The sequence below is a fragment of the Trichoderma harzianum genome (genome assembly GCF_003025095.1).
Source record: "Trichoderma harzianum CBS 226.95 unplaced genomic scaffold M431scaffold_1, whole genome shotgun sequence".
NCBI lineage: Eukaryota > Fungi > Ascomycota > Sordariomycetes > Hypocreales > Hypocreaceae > Trichoderma > Trichoderma harzianum.
This window is the reverse complement of record NW_020209249.1, coordinates 3,647,536-3,661,447: the sequence shown is the minus strand read 5'-3', so window position 1 is coordinate 3,661,447 and position 13,912 is coordinate 3,647,536. Positions and strand designations below refer to the sequence as shown.

Sequence of the window (13,912 nt, the reverse complement as noted above, 5' to 3'; positions counted from 1 at the left end):
TTCGAGCACCGAATTGTGACAGGATACACTGCCGTCGGCCGATTGCGCAATATTCTACCGGGGACTTTGGATCTGATACCCTCGCCACGGCGCACCTCGTGACATCCTACACCTCCCGCGGAGTTTGCCGCCCATTCGTTCTCCAACCGTTCTCCTCCTAAGAATCAAACGCCTACTCCTTTCCCGCTCAGTCCAACCTCTTTTTTAATCGGCCCAGGAAAAATATGGGCAAATCGTGAGTGGGCCTTGCGCGAAACCCCCCTTAGAGTCTTGAAGTCGCATATTGCCAAGGGACATGTGCACGAGCGTTTACGACGAAAGAGGGGGAGGGGGAACAAGGGAGGCTAGCTGTCAGGATTCTGCTAGTCTCTGCCGGAGCTGATTGGCACAACACGCATTACCCTGGATCAGCACATGTTGATGGCTGACATTTTGCTCGCTTTCCAATTGTAGGCAGTCAAAGCTCTCACAGGAGCAGCTCGCCGAGCTCCAAAAGTCGACTCACTTTGATAAGAAGGAGCTTCAGCAATGGTACAAAGGTGAGCATCACCGAGATACAGGGGGTGGAGAAGTCTTGGAACCCCTCATTCCCTCAATTTCGTCTGCATTATGGCTTGTCACATGAAAAGTTCCTCGTCTGCTTGTTTCGCCATTTGATTGGGTTTTCGGTGAATTTTACCTTCTGACATTGGAAACTCTTGGATGCAGGTTTCCTGAAAGACTGCCCATCGGGCATGCTCTCCAAAGAGGAGTTTCAGAAGATCTACCGGCAATTTTTCCCATTCGGAGACCCGAGTTCGTTTGCCGATTATGTTTTCAACGTGTTCGACAGCGATAAGTCTGGTAGTATAGACTTTAAAGAATTCATCTGTGCGCTGAGTGTTACCAGCCGGGGCAAGATGGAAGACAAGCTGGACTGGGCGTTTCAACTGTACGACATCGACGGCGACGGCAAGATAAGTTACGACGAAATGCTCCAGATCGTCGAGGCAATCTACAAAATGGTATGGGACAAACAGCTTATCAACCCTCAAGCTATTATCACGTTGTCATATAGCTAACGCATGATAATCACAGGTTGGCTCCATGGTTAAGCTTCCCGAGGATGAAGACACACCCGAGAAGCGGGTTAAGAAGATCTTCCGAATGATGGACAAGGATGAGAACGGCAGCCTTGACATGGAAGAATTCAAAGAGGGAAGCAAACGGGACGAGACGATTGTTTCAGCACTGTCTTTATACGACGGGCTTGTGTAGATTGTTTTAACGTTGCTCTTGTTTCTTCTGTTGATGGTTCCTTTACTGTTTCTTTTTTTTTCGGGGGGTCCGGGCGACTGGGTACTTTATATGAAGGAAGCTCTGTTGTGTATGTTTTGCCCCTAAGAACAGCTTCTTGCTTTTTTTCTTGCCCCTATATAGTTTCCTCTTTCCTATAGCCCTGCTCTTCCTGATGACGTCTGGAGTGGTGGACAGGATAGTTTGTATCATGTTCTATGTGCAAAAGAGAGAACCGAAGGCGAAATATGGCTGTTGGGTATGATTTGACTCTTTTTTTCTTTTTCCCCTTTTCCCCTTTTCCTTTTTATGATGAAATTATGTGCTTATGTCTTGTTTGGCGTTTTGTATAGTTTGGTGTTCATAGCCTGCGAAACTGCTTGCAGTAACCATCATTAGTAAACTATTTCACCTTGAACTTGGGTCTTCAATCAGCCGTCCAAACTGCTTCTTTGTCATGATTATAAATTAGCAGTAGTCCAACTGTTGCCGATGGATCCGTATTGGGCAGGTTTTCAGTGCCAATAATAGGTTATTATAAGGATCTGACTGCAGCGTAGACTCTATCATTCGATTTGTGAGCAGATGTGTCAAGTGGGTCGTTTGGCGTGCCTTGACTTACCCTATACGGCGACGGGCTCTTTCTGGGGCCGTTTTTGAGGTATAATCACGACCGACGATTGCTTCGTTTGACACTTTGGCGTGTGTGCGTACATATGTGCTTTTATGAGTTTTAGCGCAGCGTTTGACGGGGTTTGTTTTCTATTCGCTGCTCTTTTTTTCTCTTATTGTTTTATACAAGCTAGGCTTTGGTGATATATAAACGACAAAGAAAGAAGTTATTTTCATAAATTAATCCATGGCTAACCCTCTTGAGCAACTCATCTCCCAGCTCGAGGATGAAATCCAGGATCCTGAGGAAGGTAAGCCATCACGTGTATTCTTTTACACCGCCCGCTCAGAAAGTCATGTTATATCTTCACACCATCTTCTTCTCTTTGCTAACTTTTTGCCAACCTCCCATCTTAGAAACATTCCTCCTCTATGCCAACGACATCCCATCTCAAGGCCTAGGCTTCATCGATTCCCACGCCTCAGTCCTGGAACTCCAACTCAGCGGGAGAGACATTACCATTCATCAATCTCCCGGCGTGTTGGCATCAAGTCGTAAAGGCGGTACCACAGGAGCAGGTCAGTTCTATTCACCTCTCCCCCAGTACCTTGCCAAAGATGCAGGCACCCTCATGCTTTTATGTGACAATGTGCAACTAACACGACAAACAAGTCCTTTGGAAAATCACACCTGCGTTTGCAGAATGGCTCGCTTCCCCTTCAAACCCGCTCTTCCGCACCGTTCTCACACCATCATGCTCCATCATCGAGCTCGGATGCGGAATCTCGCCTCTCAACGCTCTCACGCTCTCCCCCAAAGTCTCACGATACATCCTCACAGACCAGCCTTACGTTCAAAAACTCGTCCTGCAGAACCTCGCTGAAAACCAACCGTCATCATCATCGAAATCCCACACCGGAAAATCCAAGAGGGGCGCCACCAAATCTTCGTCTTCAAGCCCCCTAAACGCCGGAGCAGATATCCACTTCCAAGTGCTCGACTGGGAAACGTCCCAAGTAACGCCTTCGCTGACGAATTCTCCCTCGGTGTCTTCTTTTGACGCTATTATTTCTTGCGACTGTGTCTTTAATTACGCCTTGATACAGCCTTTTATACAGACCTGTGTCGATATATGCAAGTTACGCCAGATGGACGGTAATCAAGCTCTTCCAACTTTATGTATCGTCGCACAGCAATTACGCAACGACGACGTCTTCAACAGTTGGCTGGTGGCTTTTAAAGAGCACTTTCGGGTGTGGAGGATGCCTGGAGGGATGATGCCGGCAGAGCTCCGCCCCGAAGCTGGATTTGTTGTCCACATTGGAATCCTCAAAGACTCTTTGTGATGTCTGACTGTATTATCGGAGTCATTATCAATATTTGCACGATTACTGACAAACACAATGAATCACGTTTTCAACCAAAGAAGCTGCGTAAAGTTCTTTTCTTCGTATACGTGCGCACATACGACGCGATTCCCTTTTGATTCATGGCCATCGGCCAACTATGGCAAGCTACCTATAAGCTATACCCACTAGTTTTCATCCCTTTGTCTTATCAACCCGCACTGGGCTATTTAATGATAGACTCGGCGTAATTATTCGTCTTTGAAAAGTCATAAAAGAACGAAAGATAACAAGACAGATTACAAGGAGACGTTAGAAAGCAAACCACCACCAAACACCCAAACTACCACTCCAGAGGCTCCTTCTTCTCCTGGCCACGATTTGTCTTGGGCACGGGCACAGCCTTGGCCGCCAGTCTGCCGTCCTTGCCTCGCTTCAGGTAGGCAGTGCCATCCAGCCAAGGAGTGTGGGTGGTCCTCTTCTTCTCAAACTCGGCAATCTTGTCATTGAGCTGCATGGTCAGGCCAATGTCGTCAAGGCCGTTGACCAGGCAGTACTTTCGGAACTCCTCAACGTCAAAGGAGCAGATGGTTTCTCCAGCACCGTTCTTGATGAGCTGGTTTGGCAGGTCGATTTCCACTTCTCTTCCAGCTTGAGCTTCGGCAGCGATGGCATCGATGTCAGCCTTGTTGGAGATTTGGATGGGCAGCATGCCGTTCTTGAACATGTTGTTGTTGAAGATGTCGGCAAACGAAGGGGCAATGACGGCCTTGATGCCAAAGTCGAGCAGAGCCCAAGGGGCGTGCTCTCGAGATGAGCCACAACCAAAGTTTTCACCCGTGCAGACAAGAATCTTGGATTTCGTGTATGGCTCCTTGTTCAGAACAAAGTCAGGGTTCGCTGCACCATCGGGAAGATATCGCAGGTTGTGGAAGAGGGCTGATCCCAGACCAGTGCGCTTGATGGTCTTGAGGAACTGCTTGGGGATGATGGCATCAGTGTCGATGTTGGCCTGAGACATGGGCGCTGTGATTCCCTTCAGAGTGAGGAACTTGGGCATGCCGGTTGAATCACTCTTGGCTACCAGAGTATTTGTGTGGGGCTGGAGATCCAAGGGCTGGTCACCAATGGCCTCACGCTCATCAGAATCCTCGACACGCTCATCAACGTGAGCAGCCTCAGTGGGAGGGCTCGGGGAGATGCGAGCCTGAACATGAGGGCTGGCAGTGTACTCGGACAGCTTGCGGACATCAGTCAGCCTACCAGTAATGGCAGCAGCGGCAGCCATGACGGGGGACATGAGATGAGTTCGACCTTGGGCTCCCTGACGGCCCTCAAAGTTTCGGTTCGAGGTACTGGCGCAGCGCTCCTTGGGCGACAAGATGTCAGGGTTCATGCCGAGGCACATACTGCAGCCAGCCTCTCTCCACTCGAAACCGGCGTCAATGAAGACCTGGTCAATTCCCTCCGCCTCTGCCTGTGTCTTGACGAGGCCGGAGCCGGGGACGACCATGGCTCGCTTGATGTTGGCGGCAATCTTCTTGCCCTTGACAACGTGGGCAGCAGCACGCATATCCTCAATTCGGGAGTTGGTGCAAGAACCGATGAAGACCTTGTCGACCTGAATCTCCTCCATAGGAGTTCCAGCAGTGAGTCCCATGTACTCGAGCATTCTGCGGCCAGCAGCCTTCTTGGCCTCGGTGGGAAAAGTCTCGGGGTCGGGAACCTTGCCGGTGATTGGGACAACGTCCTCAGGGCTGGTGCCCCAGGTCAGGGTCGGGATGATGTCTTTGGCGTCAATGAAGACATCAATATCGTACTTGGCACCCTCATCGGAGGCCAGGGACTTCCAGTAGGCAACAGCTCTGTCCCACTCCTCGGATCCGTACTTGGGGGCCAAGGGTCGGCCCCTGAGGTACTCGAAAGTGTTCTCATCAGGGGCAACCATACCGGCGCGGGCACCACCCTCGATGGACATGTTGCAGATGGACATGCGAGCCTCCATGCTGAGGCCTCGGATGACGGAGCCGCAAAACTCAATGACGGCGCCAGTACCTCCAGCAGTGCCAATCTTGCCAATGACGTGCAGGACAATGTCCTTGGAGCTGACACCGGGAGCAAGCTCTCCGTCAACCTGGACGCGCATGTTCTTGCTACGCTTGGTAATCAGGCATTGAGTAGCCAGGACGTGCTCAACCTCACTGGTACCGATACCAAAGGCCAGGGAACCAAAGGCACCATGTGTGGAAGTATGGCTGTCACCGCAGACGACGGTGGTGCCGGGGAGAGTGAAGCCTTGCTCAGGTCCAATGACATGGACGATGCCCTGGCGCTTGTCACCCAGACCAAAATATGTCAGGCCAAAGTCCTTGACGTTTTCCTCGAGGGTAACGCATTGTACTCGAGAGTCATCTTCCTTGATGAAAGAGGCAATGTCCTTGATGCCTTTTCGAGATGTGGTAGGGACGTTCTATAAAGCCACAGCTTGAGTCAGCATCATCCCCTTTGCTCGGCTGCGACGGATACTTATAGGTGTGTACATACGTGATCAGTGGTGGCCAGAGTGCAGTCCGGTCTGCGGACCTGGCGGCCGGCGTTCTTGAGGCCCTCAAAGGCTTGCTGCAGGGACAATGTCAGTCTGACTCTTCAATCGGGAGGGCAGTAGTAATCTCGCTGGTTGGGCATACCGGTGATGTCACTTCATGGACCAAATGTCTGTCTGAACATGCCGCTCTGGTTAGCTCAAAGCTTCCAAAGCGCAAAGAAAACTAGGTGACGAACCGATATACAGCAAGATTGTGCCGTCGAGCTTCTCGTCAACGATATGGCTCGAGAAAACCTTGTCGTAAAGGGTCTGCGGGGTTGATACTGATACAGGCATTGTGTCGGAATCTGGAGAAGAGGATTGGAAATTGGGAGAAGAAAAAAGGAAGGGTGAGATTTGGAGAAAGGGCGGCCGAAATCACACACAAAGTGACGTTTTTCTAAGCCAAAGGAGGGGCACGGAAGCTGTGGAAAGGTGAAGCTGACAAGCAGCGATGGGAGCTTAAACCGAGCTCGAGATGTCGATATTTTTCAACCGCGTTCTGCAAAAATGCACAATCCACAATGTGCAGCGATTACAATGAAGCCGATAATGGAGAGGAATGAGAAGGGCGGGGGGCAGCAAGAGCAGCCAGCTGTCGCTTTATCTTTGAATTGATGAAGCCCAAATCGCAGCTCCCAAGTCCGATTCTTGCCCGGTGGCATGTCTCCGATGATCGGAGTGCGGCGCATTTGCCCCAGCTTTTGCCCCAGCTAACCAGAAGAACGGCACTTTTTTCTGCCTTTGGAAGCCGAACTGCCAGCCAGATGAAGCGGGCGATTGCTAAATGGATCGAGCTGGTTGGCTGCAAGGGATTACATAACGTGAGACTTGCATGCATTTCGACATGGGGCCGATCATGTTTGGTGTCCGCAGCTCGTGTCTGTGAAAGTGCGTGATTGCTTGCCCTGAATCCGTGTCATGCTGTTGTCTGATTTGGGGTCCCGTGGATCCATTCCATTACTACAAAATGGAGCACGGTTTACGGGTTTCGTTGCCCAAAGCGGATCCGCGTTGATGGAACGAGGTTAGTAATTGTGAAGCTATCAGGGTTTTTTGTTGATTACAGCCACCCTGTGGAGGTGGCTTGCTGTTGTGTTTCTTTGGCTGATGATGATGCTAGTATACAAAGGAGGCATACACGGCATCTGCCGAGATAGCGACTCATACAAGGTCCAATATATTGTGTATAGGGAGCCACATGACGGCGATAGTTTTGCAGTGCAAGAGCGACAACATTAATTTGACACTGAAAAGTCCCTGGCTATCGGGAAATGGCGTCCCAGGGACATTTTCCATCACGAGATTCGGCCATGGCTAGACCAGTGCTAAGGCTGCCTGCCTCGAGCATCAGGTTCAGCCAGCTATGTGCCCAAACAATAGAGTTCAACAGCATTAAGGTTCACTTGTACAGCTGTTGTCTTTACATGAACAGAAGTCAAAATGGGTTGTTGACATATTAAATGCGTTGATGGTCCTGCCGAGGCATCAAGCAACACTGCGTCTACAAAGTCCATCACCTTCGCCCCGACATACGAACGCAGCAAGTCTGTTCTCACAATCAGTAATATTCCCTAGCTGCAGCTACTACTTCCTATATACCTCGAACACTAACAATAAACAAGAAATGTCGACAAGACCACGTCAATCGCGCCCCTGCTGGTCGGTGACTTACGTCACCACACTCCGCGAGCAGGGAAATAAGTCGAAATATCGCCCAGTCCCGATTCACGAAGCTCAGAGGGTATTCAGAACCGTTGCGAAGATTGCTTCAGGATCGAAAACAGCACCACGTTATAACAGCCAAAAGAAACAGAGCTATCGGCAGCGTAAGAGACATTCAAAACGGAATAGCCGGCAGTCACAACAGAAGTACCCGATGGTCATGTTAGGGTATGTGACGATACGGATCTGGCCGTGGCGATGGCAATGATGACGACGGCTTGCGGGGGTCCTAAGCAGCCGCAGTTGCATGCTAAGATGATGTTTACATGGAAGAAGGACAAGCATCTTCCGCTGGTTAAGCTACCGATACGTGGAGAGAAGATTTTCCATTTACCAATGAAGCGTAAAAGGGATGATCCTTTCACTGACGAAAGTCCTCGAACGATCACTTCGTGTCAACCTTAGAGTGTGTCCAACGAATCCTAGGATGCGACCCGTCAAGTGATGGAGTAGTGGGAGGCAGGGGGAGCCTTGAAGACGATGATGGCGAGGGCGTTACTTCAAAGGGGGTCATAACCCGGAGGATGGACGATGTAACGTGCTACTACTGCAAATAATATAGTGCATTAATAAAGAAGTGTTTCTTGACTGGTTGATAATCCGCCGTGGCGTGTGGAAATGTGATATACTTCATGTAAATCCCTAGAGGATGCCAAATTCAGCATCTGTAATATGCCCACCACAGCCTCGTTCGGACAGCAATACATCTCGTTACGTACTGATTGGTTCGCTTAAAGCCATTTCCCTTGTCTTTTCACATATTGTTGCTCCACACCTCCACCGTCCCCCCTAAAATGAGAGCTGATCTACGAGCCAACATCCCATGATACAGTGTTGCAAGGAAATCACATTAACACAGCACAAATCATAAACCATAATAGTACTCCGTAACTATACTCGAATCACCGCCATGGCTAAGAAAAATGCCCTCGCTGCTTCTCCGGCCGAAACTACCCCGAACCACCACCCTAGACGAATCCAAGCAATCTGTACAGCCTCCATATGCCTTTCAACCAGCATATCGACCACACAAGCCCATCTCCAAGCTCAGATCGCCGATTCATCATCCACAAACTCCAGCAGCCAGGCCATGAACATGACAATCCTCGTCCCCTGGACAACCACCACATACACCAGAGCCGCAGCCGGTACTGTGAGTGCTATCAACAGAAGGGCCTCCCACCAAGGCATTGGTCCGTCATGCGCGACTCCCATCGTTCGTGGATCGAGTATTGGCCATATAGTCGCCCAGTATAGCCGGATCCAAATCTTCAGATATCGCAGGAATTGTTGCAACGGAGTGAGCTCTTCGCCCTCCTCATCCTCTAATTCATTATGACCGTTTCCTTCTGGCTTTGCATTCGGAACCTTGGCTTCATCAGTGTTGGCCTCCTTTGGCAAAAGACTTTCGGTGCCGTCTTCGTCTTGGTGCTCTTGGTAGACTCGATGCTCCTCTGGGGGGTTGTGTATCTGCGTTTGGTGATCTACTGGATTTGCCTCTTTCTCCGTTACCAACTGTTGCATTTCTTGATTCGCCGCTGATGGGTTCTTGCATTGGTTCATATCCTGCAACATCTGGCCCTGTGTAAATGTTGATTTGCGCAACGAGTCGTCTTCCGGAGCTGGCATCGTAGCCTTCGCTGTACGTCTGTCTTGCCAGTGGCCCTCTGCCAGCTGCATCTTGTGAGCCTCCAGCCCCAGAGATGTAGTGCCTGCTTGTGGTTCGCCTCCCATTTCGGCCTCTGCTGATGAGGTTGGATTCTGCTTGGAGCTCATGGACGGGTCTGAATGAAACCCGTCCAAGCTGTTCTCGAACGAGGTCACTGCCAGCGCACTGTAAATCGATTCGTCTTGTTGAGTTGGGCTCAGTGGAAGGAGAAAGTCTGGGTTCATCGACCCGTCCGGGAGAAAGGCGGAGTGAAACGTTTGGTGGTTGTAGCCAGTAATGGTGATGGTGGGTATGCTGGCAGATTCCACGATCTCGGGGGCTTGGTACCTGATTTCGCGCAAGACGTTGCTCGTCTGCTCGTGTTCCATCACGGGTTGGTTGTGAGAGTGATGAGGTTGCTCCAGCCGCTGCTTGTCCACCTTTGCTACCCCCTCTTTCAATTGTAGCATGTCCCGTTCTATTGCCATCTTGGTGAGCCGTCGATGCCGGTGGCGGGAGCCTGCAGGACGCCTCATCGTGAGTGACTCTCGCTGCAGCGGGCCGGCTGATGCTTGTGCTTTCATGCGGGATAGCCTCAGATGGTCGTCCCATCGCTTTCTCATGTCCCTTGAACGAATGCGACTCTCTGTAGATCGTGGCATGGGCATTGCCTGCAACGGGCTTCCTTCGCGACGGGTCAAACGAGGTGGCTCTCTGAACATGCTCGGGTGCAAATCTAGGCTGGATGGTGCCATGCTCATCATTCCTGGGAGACTGAACCGGCGCTCGAATCCCCGGCCAAAAGCTGGGGTCGACTGGGTAAGGTGACTTGCCGAAAGGGTGGCCTTGCTCGTCTCCGTGCACGATTTCTTGACGTCCCTTTCGGCTTCCATGTCTAAAAAAGACTTGTCTTCGGATGGAGTTGTTGGGCTGGAACTCATTTGGGAGCCAGAGTCGTCAAGGGCTGATCCGCCCTCAAGAAATTCCTAAGGTACGAGAGGCGGATTCGCAAGGCTTTGCCGACGAGGAGTTCGAACGACTGTAGAATGGGATGAAGAGCGGGTTGGGGGAGTTACCGGTGGCGATGAAGTAGCGATGTAGTTGTCAGATGCATCGACTTCGGGAGGATGGGCATGAGAGGAATCGATATCCAGCGGCGGTTCGCCAGTGGAAATTGCTGTTGGTTGCTGGATCGCCTGGGGGAGATGTTGAACGTGAGAAGGTCTCCCTATAAGCTTGCAGTGTCAGCAGGTGTTTTATATGTGTGATTGCAGCTGGAAATGATGTGAAGTGAAGTGAGGTGGAAATGAAGTGAAGTGGAAGTGAAGAGAAAGTGAAGACCCACGAGAACTCAGAGATACACTTTTCAAAGACTGAGCAATGGGGCTCAAGTCTGGCTCCTGCAGCGAAGACTGTCCCCGTCTCATCCATCTGACGGCTTTGTTCAGCTCTCTCACTTTTTTCTTCCCCCTCAGTGACCTGGCAACCCTATGATCCTCGTGCTCAATACCTGCATCGTCTCTACTGGGCGAGTCTCTTGACTTGTGGCTCTTCAAGACATTATGCCATGTCCTCAAGATGCGGCGTGGCGTCTCGTGATGACTTACTGGGCTTCCAGCACTGCTACCAGAGGGACTCATAACGTCTAGCTCTCCAGTATGGGGATTGACGCCTTGCACGCCGAGATAATCGCCACTCTCTCTTAAGCTCCGTCGTTCACGCTGCCGAGCCTTGCTTCTCGCTCGTCGAAGTAAATCTTGTCCGAGAGGCTGTTTCCCTTCTGCTGCAGTCTCTGTTTGTATACCCAAGCTGCTCCTCCTTTGATCGTTGCTTTGGTCATAGTTTCTCTGCAAAACCCCTCCTACTTTTGTCACAGAAATCTGCTCTTCAGAGCCATTATGAGGGCTCCAACTCCAGCTTCTGTCCGGCAGAACATCCTTGGGCGGCGATGAGGGCTTCGAGGTAACAGGCACAACACTCAGTGGCTGTTCAGGCAAATCACTGGGTTGATCTCTTGAGATATCCCTCGGCACGTTCCAGCGAGTGATATGGCTCGAGTCCACCGAAATATCCCCAACGCTATACTGGCTATCCGTCATGCGCCGTCGAGGCCGTTGCTTCCCTTCCTTTTCCTTTTGCTCCCAGTATCCCTGTTCTCTGCTGGTGCCGCCGCGTTCAGGTCGCTGACTGGGAAACATGTTCTTCACCCACCCTCTAAGAGAGGTAGACCGTCGACGCTCCGTCTGTGCACTTGTGAGGGTATCCTGTGGTGCACCTGTGATGGTACGCTGCTGTTCCTTAGGAGCAGGAGGAAGAAGTGCCTGAGGCCCAGAAGAAGCCTGCCCAAGAGCAGCATCCGACACCTTGGGCGGCAAGAAATACGCCATCCTGACGAGGCGCAGAGTGAGCGCAGCGAGAAGCGTAACCGAGATCAAAGGAGCCACCGGCCTCCGGATCCATGTGTCGACAACGTATCGATATATACGCGGGATCGCCCCGAGGGCATCATCGCTGCTCGACCAGGGTCGAAGAAAGCTGAAGGCGGTAAAGATGTATTGCGTGAGTGTCATTGTGCAAAGTTGAAAAAGTCATAATGTTGGGCATCAAATTATATATTCTGGGGGGCTACGCAGTAAAGTGATGCTAAGAGATGGGCATTCGTGCTTGCGTGTTGTAGTAAATTCACGTCTCAGGTAGGAACAGGTGACTGTTTGGAACCAAATCATAAACTCAATCTTTCATGACACCCGAAGTTGATTAATCGAGCCGATGCCTAGTAAATTCATTATGCCTCCCAAGAAAAAAGCAAGCGATATCTCATACAACATTAAGATGTTCCTCCTCTGCCCAAAACCAAGCCGTATATGAAGAGTATACGAGTTCCCAGAAGCCTCCACCAAACCCCAAAGCCACATAAAGCAATAAACCCAACGCCAAAGTCATGCTGTGCCGTGCTGAATCCAAGCACGGAGAATATTACCATTTAGTTTCAAATAATACATTCCACCGCATAAATGTTGCAATCCGCCATCTTGACGGCCGTCATGAGCGTAATCGAATTTTGGCAACACGGGAGAAGGCTACCACCTAGTTGGCCTGTCTTGCTGTGCCGCCCTATTTCTTGTTGCCCCTTGGTAAGGATTTGATACGCCTCTGCTGAGGGCGCTCGCCGACCGCTGTGCATCGGCGAGTTTGGAGGAAAACCGCTGCTGCTCTAGGGCCGCCATCTCTCGTGAGTTTCGGGGCGAGGCAGGTTCGTTAAAGTTGTTGATGCCCATAGTTTTCTTAAGAGGCGACTTGTCATGATCGTAGATGCCCATATTGCCTCCATAATTGGTGGTGTTTGCGGATGTGGCCGAGAGTGGCATAGGAGCCGTGGCCGCAGCTGAAATTGGAGCGGTAGGCTTATCAGCCATCATGTGTTGCCTAAACGTAGAAGTAGAGCGAGGTTGGATCATGTTGGTGGGGGTGCTTTCTGAGCGAATCGGGGCATAAGTGCCGAACGTCTGTGCCTTCATGAAGTTGCTGCGACCGGTAGACATAGAATCGTCGTAATCGGTAGAAGACGTAGCTCGCGTGGCGTAGGACTTTCTAATCAGTGTTGTCGGTGTGCCAACTTGGACAAATCCACGGCCCTTGGGAGAGTGTTCGGCGGCAACCTGGGTACCAACATCTCTGACGACGGGGTGGAGTCGAGGATGAACAAATTTGGTGTTGTACTCGTTCATGACCTCCTTTTGGATGATGGCGTTGTCCTTTGCCTGCTGCGCGAACCGCGAAGTGAGGAGAAGCATCTGTCCAGATAGCACCACCTGCATGACGATGGTGTTGAACACAGTGACACTAGGCTGGGGATCCAGTGGTGCCAGAGGTAGAAAGAGGAGGTAGGCCAAAACGTGTCCCGGGCTGAACAAGCAAACAAGTCTCAAGGATATGGGCAGAGGGTCCCAGACCGCGAGTTCCCACACATCTCGTCTCTTATCCGGATGTGCTCGAGACTCGGCAGAACCAGCGGCGAGTCTGTCGGCAAAGTATTGAAGCGGTGAGGATGTCGTCGCGGGAGACGACTGGACCTGGACTCGTCGCGCAGAGGGTGTCGATGGGGCTTGGTCGATGTTGGCCTCAAATAGTCGGTATTTTCGCGTTCGCGTGAAGGCGTAAGCCGCGTTAACGAAGGAAAAGAGCGCGAAGCCCCAGACAACGGGGTAAGTCTTGGTAAAGAATGTTAGTTTATCCAGCGCGACACCATGCGATGGCTTCATCGAGGACTTACCACATAGGAAAGCAGCGAAGGCTTGCCGTCGTCGCCAAAAATGTCGTCGTCCGACCACTCATACGACGACCCAAAATTTGCGCGCGCCAGCAGAAAGACAAAGTTCATGCCCAAGCCGAGCTGCGTGCCCGCCAGCTTCGAGTCCCAGTCCCTTGTCTCCATCTCTTCCGAGAGCCACAAGAGAAAGTCCATGGGATTCAGCAGGGACGTGATGCGCTCCCAGAGCGGTCTCCGCCGCACGAGTCGAGGCATCTTCGCGGGGTGTGATTTGGAAGGTTTCGCACGGTCAATTAATAAGAGGCGACAGAAACCTTGCTATTAAATCGCACCGTGAAAGAAAAGAAGAATGGCCACGGGTAGTGGTTGGAGAGGAAGAAGAAACAAAGAGTTGTCGGACTGGCGGCGAATTTGTTTACTTTGGCGGTCCTAGGTTTTCCCACTGCGAAAT

At 51.2% G+C, this 13,912-nt stretch overlaps 7 protein-coding genes across 7 annotated transcripts; 3 read left to right on the top strand and 4 right to left on the bottom strand.

Moving 5' to 3' along the window:
* The first annotated feature begins 81 nt into the window (after positions 1-81).
* Positions 82-1,278, top strand: M431DRAFT_204808 (hypothetical protein). The gene is made up of 4 exons (XM_024913377.1): positions 82-235; positions 454-539; positions 709-1,004; positions 1,078-1,278. The coding sequence occupies exons 1-4, from the start codon at positions 225-227 to the stop codon at positions 1,255-1,257; spliced, it is 573 nt and encodes a 190-aa protein (XP_024780828.1). The 5' UTR covers positions 82-224; the 3' UTR covers positions 1,258-1,278.
* Positions 1,279-1,981: 703 nt separating this feature from the next.
* M431DRAFT_105310 (hypothetical protein) lies at positions 1,982-3,234 on the top strand (the record flags this gene model as incomplete). The annotated part of the gene is made up of 3 exons (XM_024911574.1): positions 1,982-2,198; positions 2,305-2,466; positions 2,561-3,234. The coding sequence occupies exons 1-3, from the start codon at positions 2,135-2,137 to the stop codon at positions 3,232-3,234; spliced, it is 900 nt and encodes a 299-aa protein (XP_024780827.1). The 5' UTR covers positions 1,982-2,134.
* A 343-nt stretch (positions 3,235-3,577) lies between these two features.
* On the bottom strand, positions 3,578-6,115 carry M431DRAFT_477532 (hypothetical protein; the record flags this gene model as incomplete). Its single annotated transcript, XM_024915574.1, has 4 exons — positions 3,578-5,704; positions 5,779-5,853; positions 5,922-5,953; positions 6,016-6,115. 4 exons carry the CDS (start codon positions 6,113-6,115, stop codon positions 3,578-3,580), a joined length of 2,334 nt encoding a protein of 777 aa, XP_024780826.1.
* Positions 6,116-7,022: 907 nt separating this feature from the next.
* On the top strand, positions 7,023-8,145 carry M431DRAFT_204782 (hypothetical protein). The gene has a single exon (XM_024913375.1). The coding sequence runs from the start codon at positions 7,290-7,292 to the stop codon at positions 7,749-7,751; it is 462 nt and encodes a 153-aa protein (XP_024780825.1). The 5' UTR covers positions 7,023-7,289; the 3' UTR covers positions 7,752-8,145.
* A 308-nt stretch (positions 8,146-8,453) lies between these two features.
* On the bottom strand, positions 8,454-11,761 carry M431DRAFT_527108 (hypothetical protein; the record flags this gene model as incomplete). The annotated part of the gene is made up of 3 exons (XM_024920701.1): positions 8,454-10,177; positions 10,268-10,419; positions 10,537-11,761. 3 exons carry the CDS (start codon positions 11,759-11,761, stop codon positions 8,591-8,593), a joined length of 2,964 nt encoding a protein of 987 aa, XP_024780824.1. The 3' UTR covers positions 8,454-8,590.
* An 84-nt stretch (positions 11,762-11,845) lies between these two features.
* On the bottom strand, positions 11,846-12,189 carry M431DRAFT_204719 (hypothetical protein). Its single transcript, XM_024913374.1, has one exon. The coding sequence runs from the start codon at positions 12,104-12,106 to the stop codon at positions 11,930-11,932; it is 177 nt and encodes a 58-aa protein (XP_024780823.1). The 5' UTR covers positions 12,107-12,189; the 3' UTR covers positions 11,846-11,929.
* An 82-nt stretch (positions 12,190-12,271) lies between these two features.
* M431DRAFT_71969 (hypothetical protein) lies at positions 12,272-13,716 on the bottom strand (the record flags this gene model as incomplete). Its single annotated transcript, XM_024921971.1, has 2 exons — positions 12,272-13,402; positions 13,465-13,716. The coding sequence occupies 2 exons, from the start codon at positions 13,714-13,716 to the stop codon at positions 12,272-12,274; spliced, it is 1,383 nt and encodes a 460-aa protein (XP_024780822.1).
* Positions 13,717-13,912: the final 196 nt, after the last annotated feature.

Excerpts from the sequence above, each read along its gene's own strand:
- M431DRAFT_204782 (XM_024913375.1), top strand. The coding sequence starts at position 7,290 with ATGGTCCTGCCGAGGCATCAAGCAACACTGCGTCTACAAAGTCCATCA.
- M431DRAFT_204719 (XM_024913374.1), bottom strand. The coding sequence starts at position 12,106 with ATGTGGCTTTGGGGTTTGGTGGAGGCTTCTGGGAACTCGTATACTCTT.
- M431DRAFT_204808 (XM_024913377.1), top strand. Across the intron at positions 540-708 it reads GCTTCAGCAATGGTACAAAG|GTTTCCTGAAAGACTGCCCA; the intron begins GTGAGCATCACC and ends TCTTGGATGCAG. Across the intron at positions 1,005-1,077 it reads TCGAGGCAATCTACAAAATG|GTTGGCTCCATGGTTAAGCT; the intron begins GTATGGGACAAA and ends TGATAATCACAG.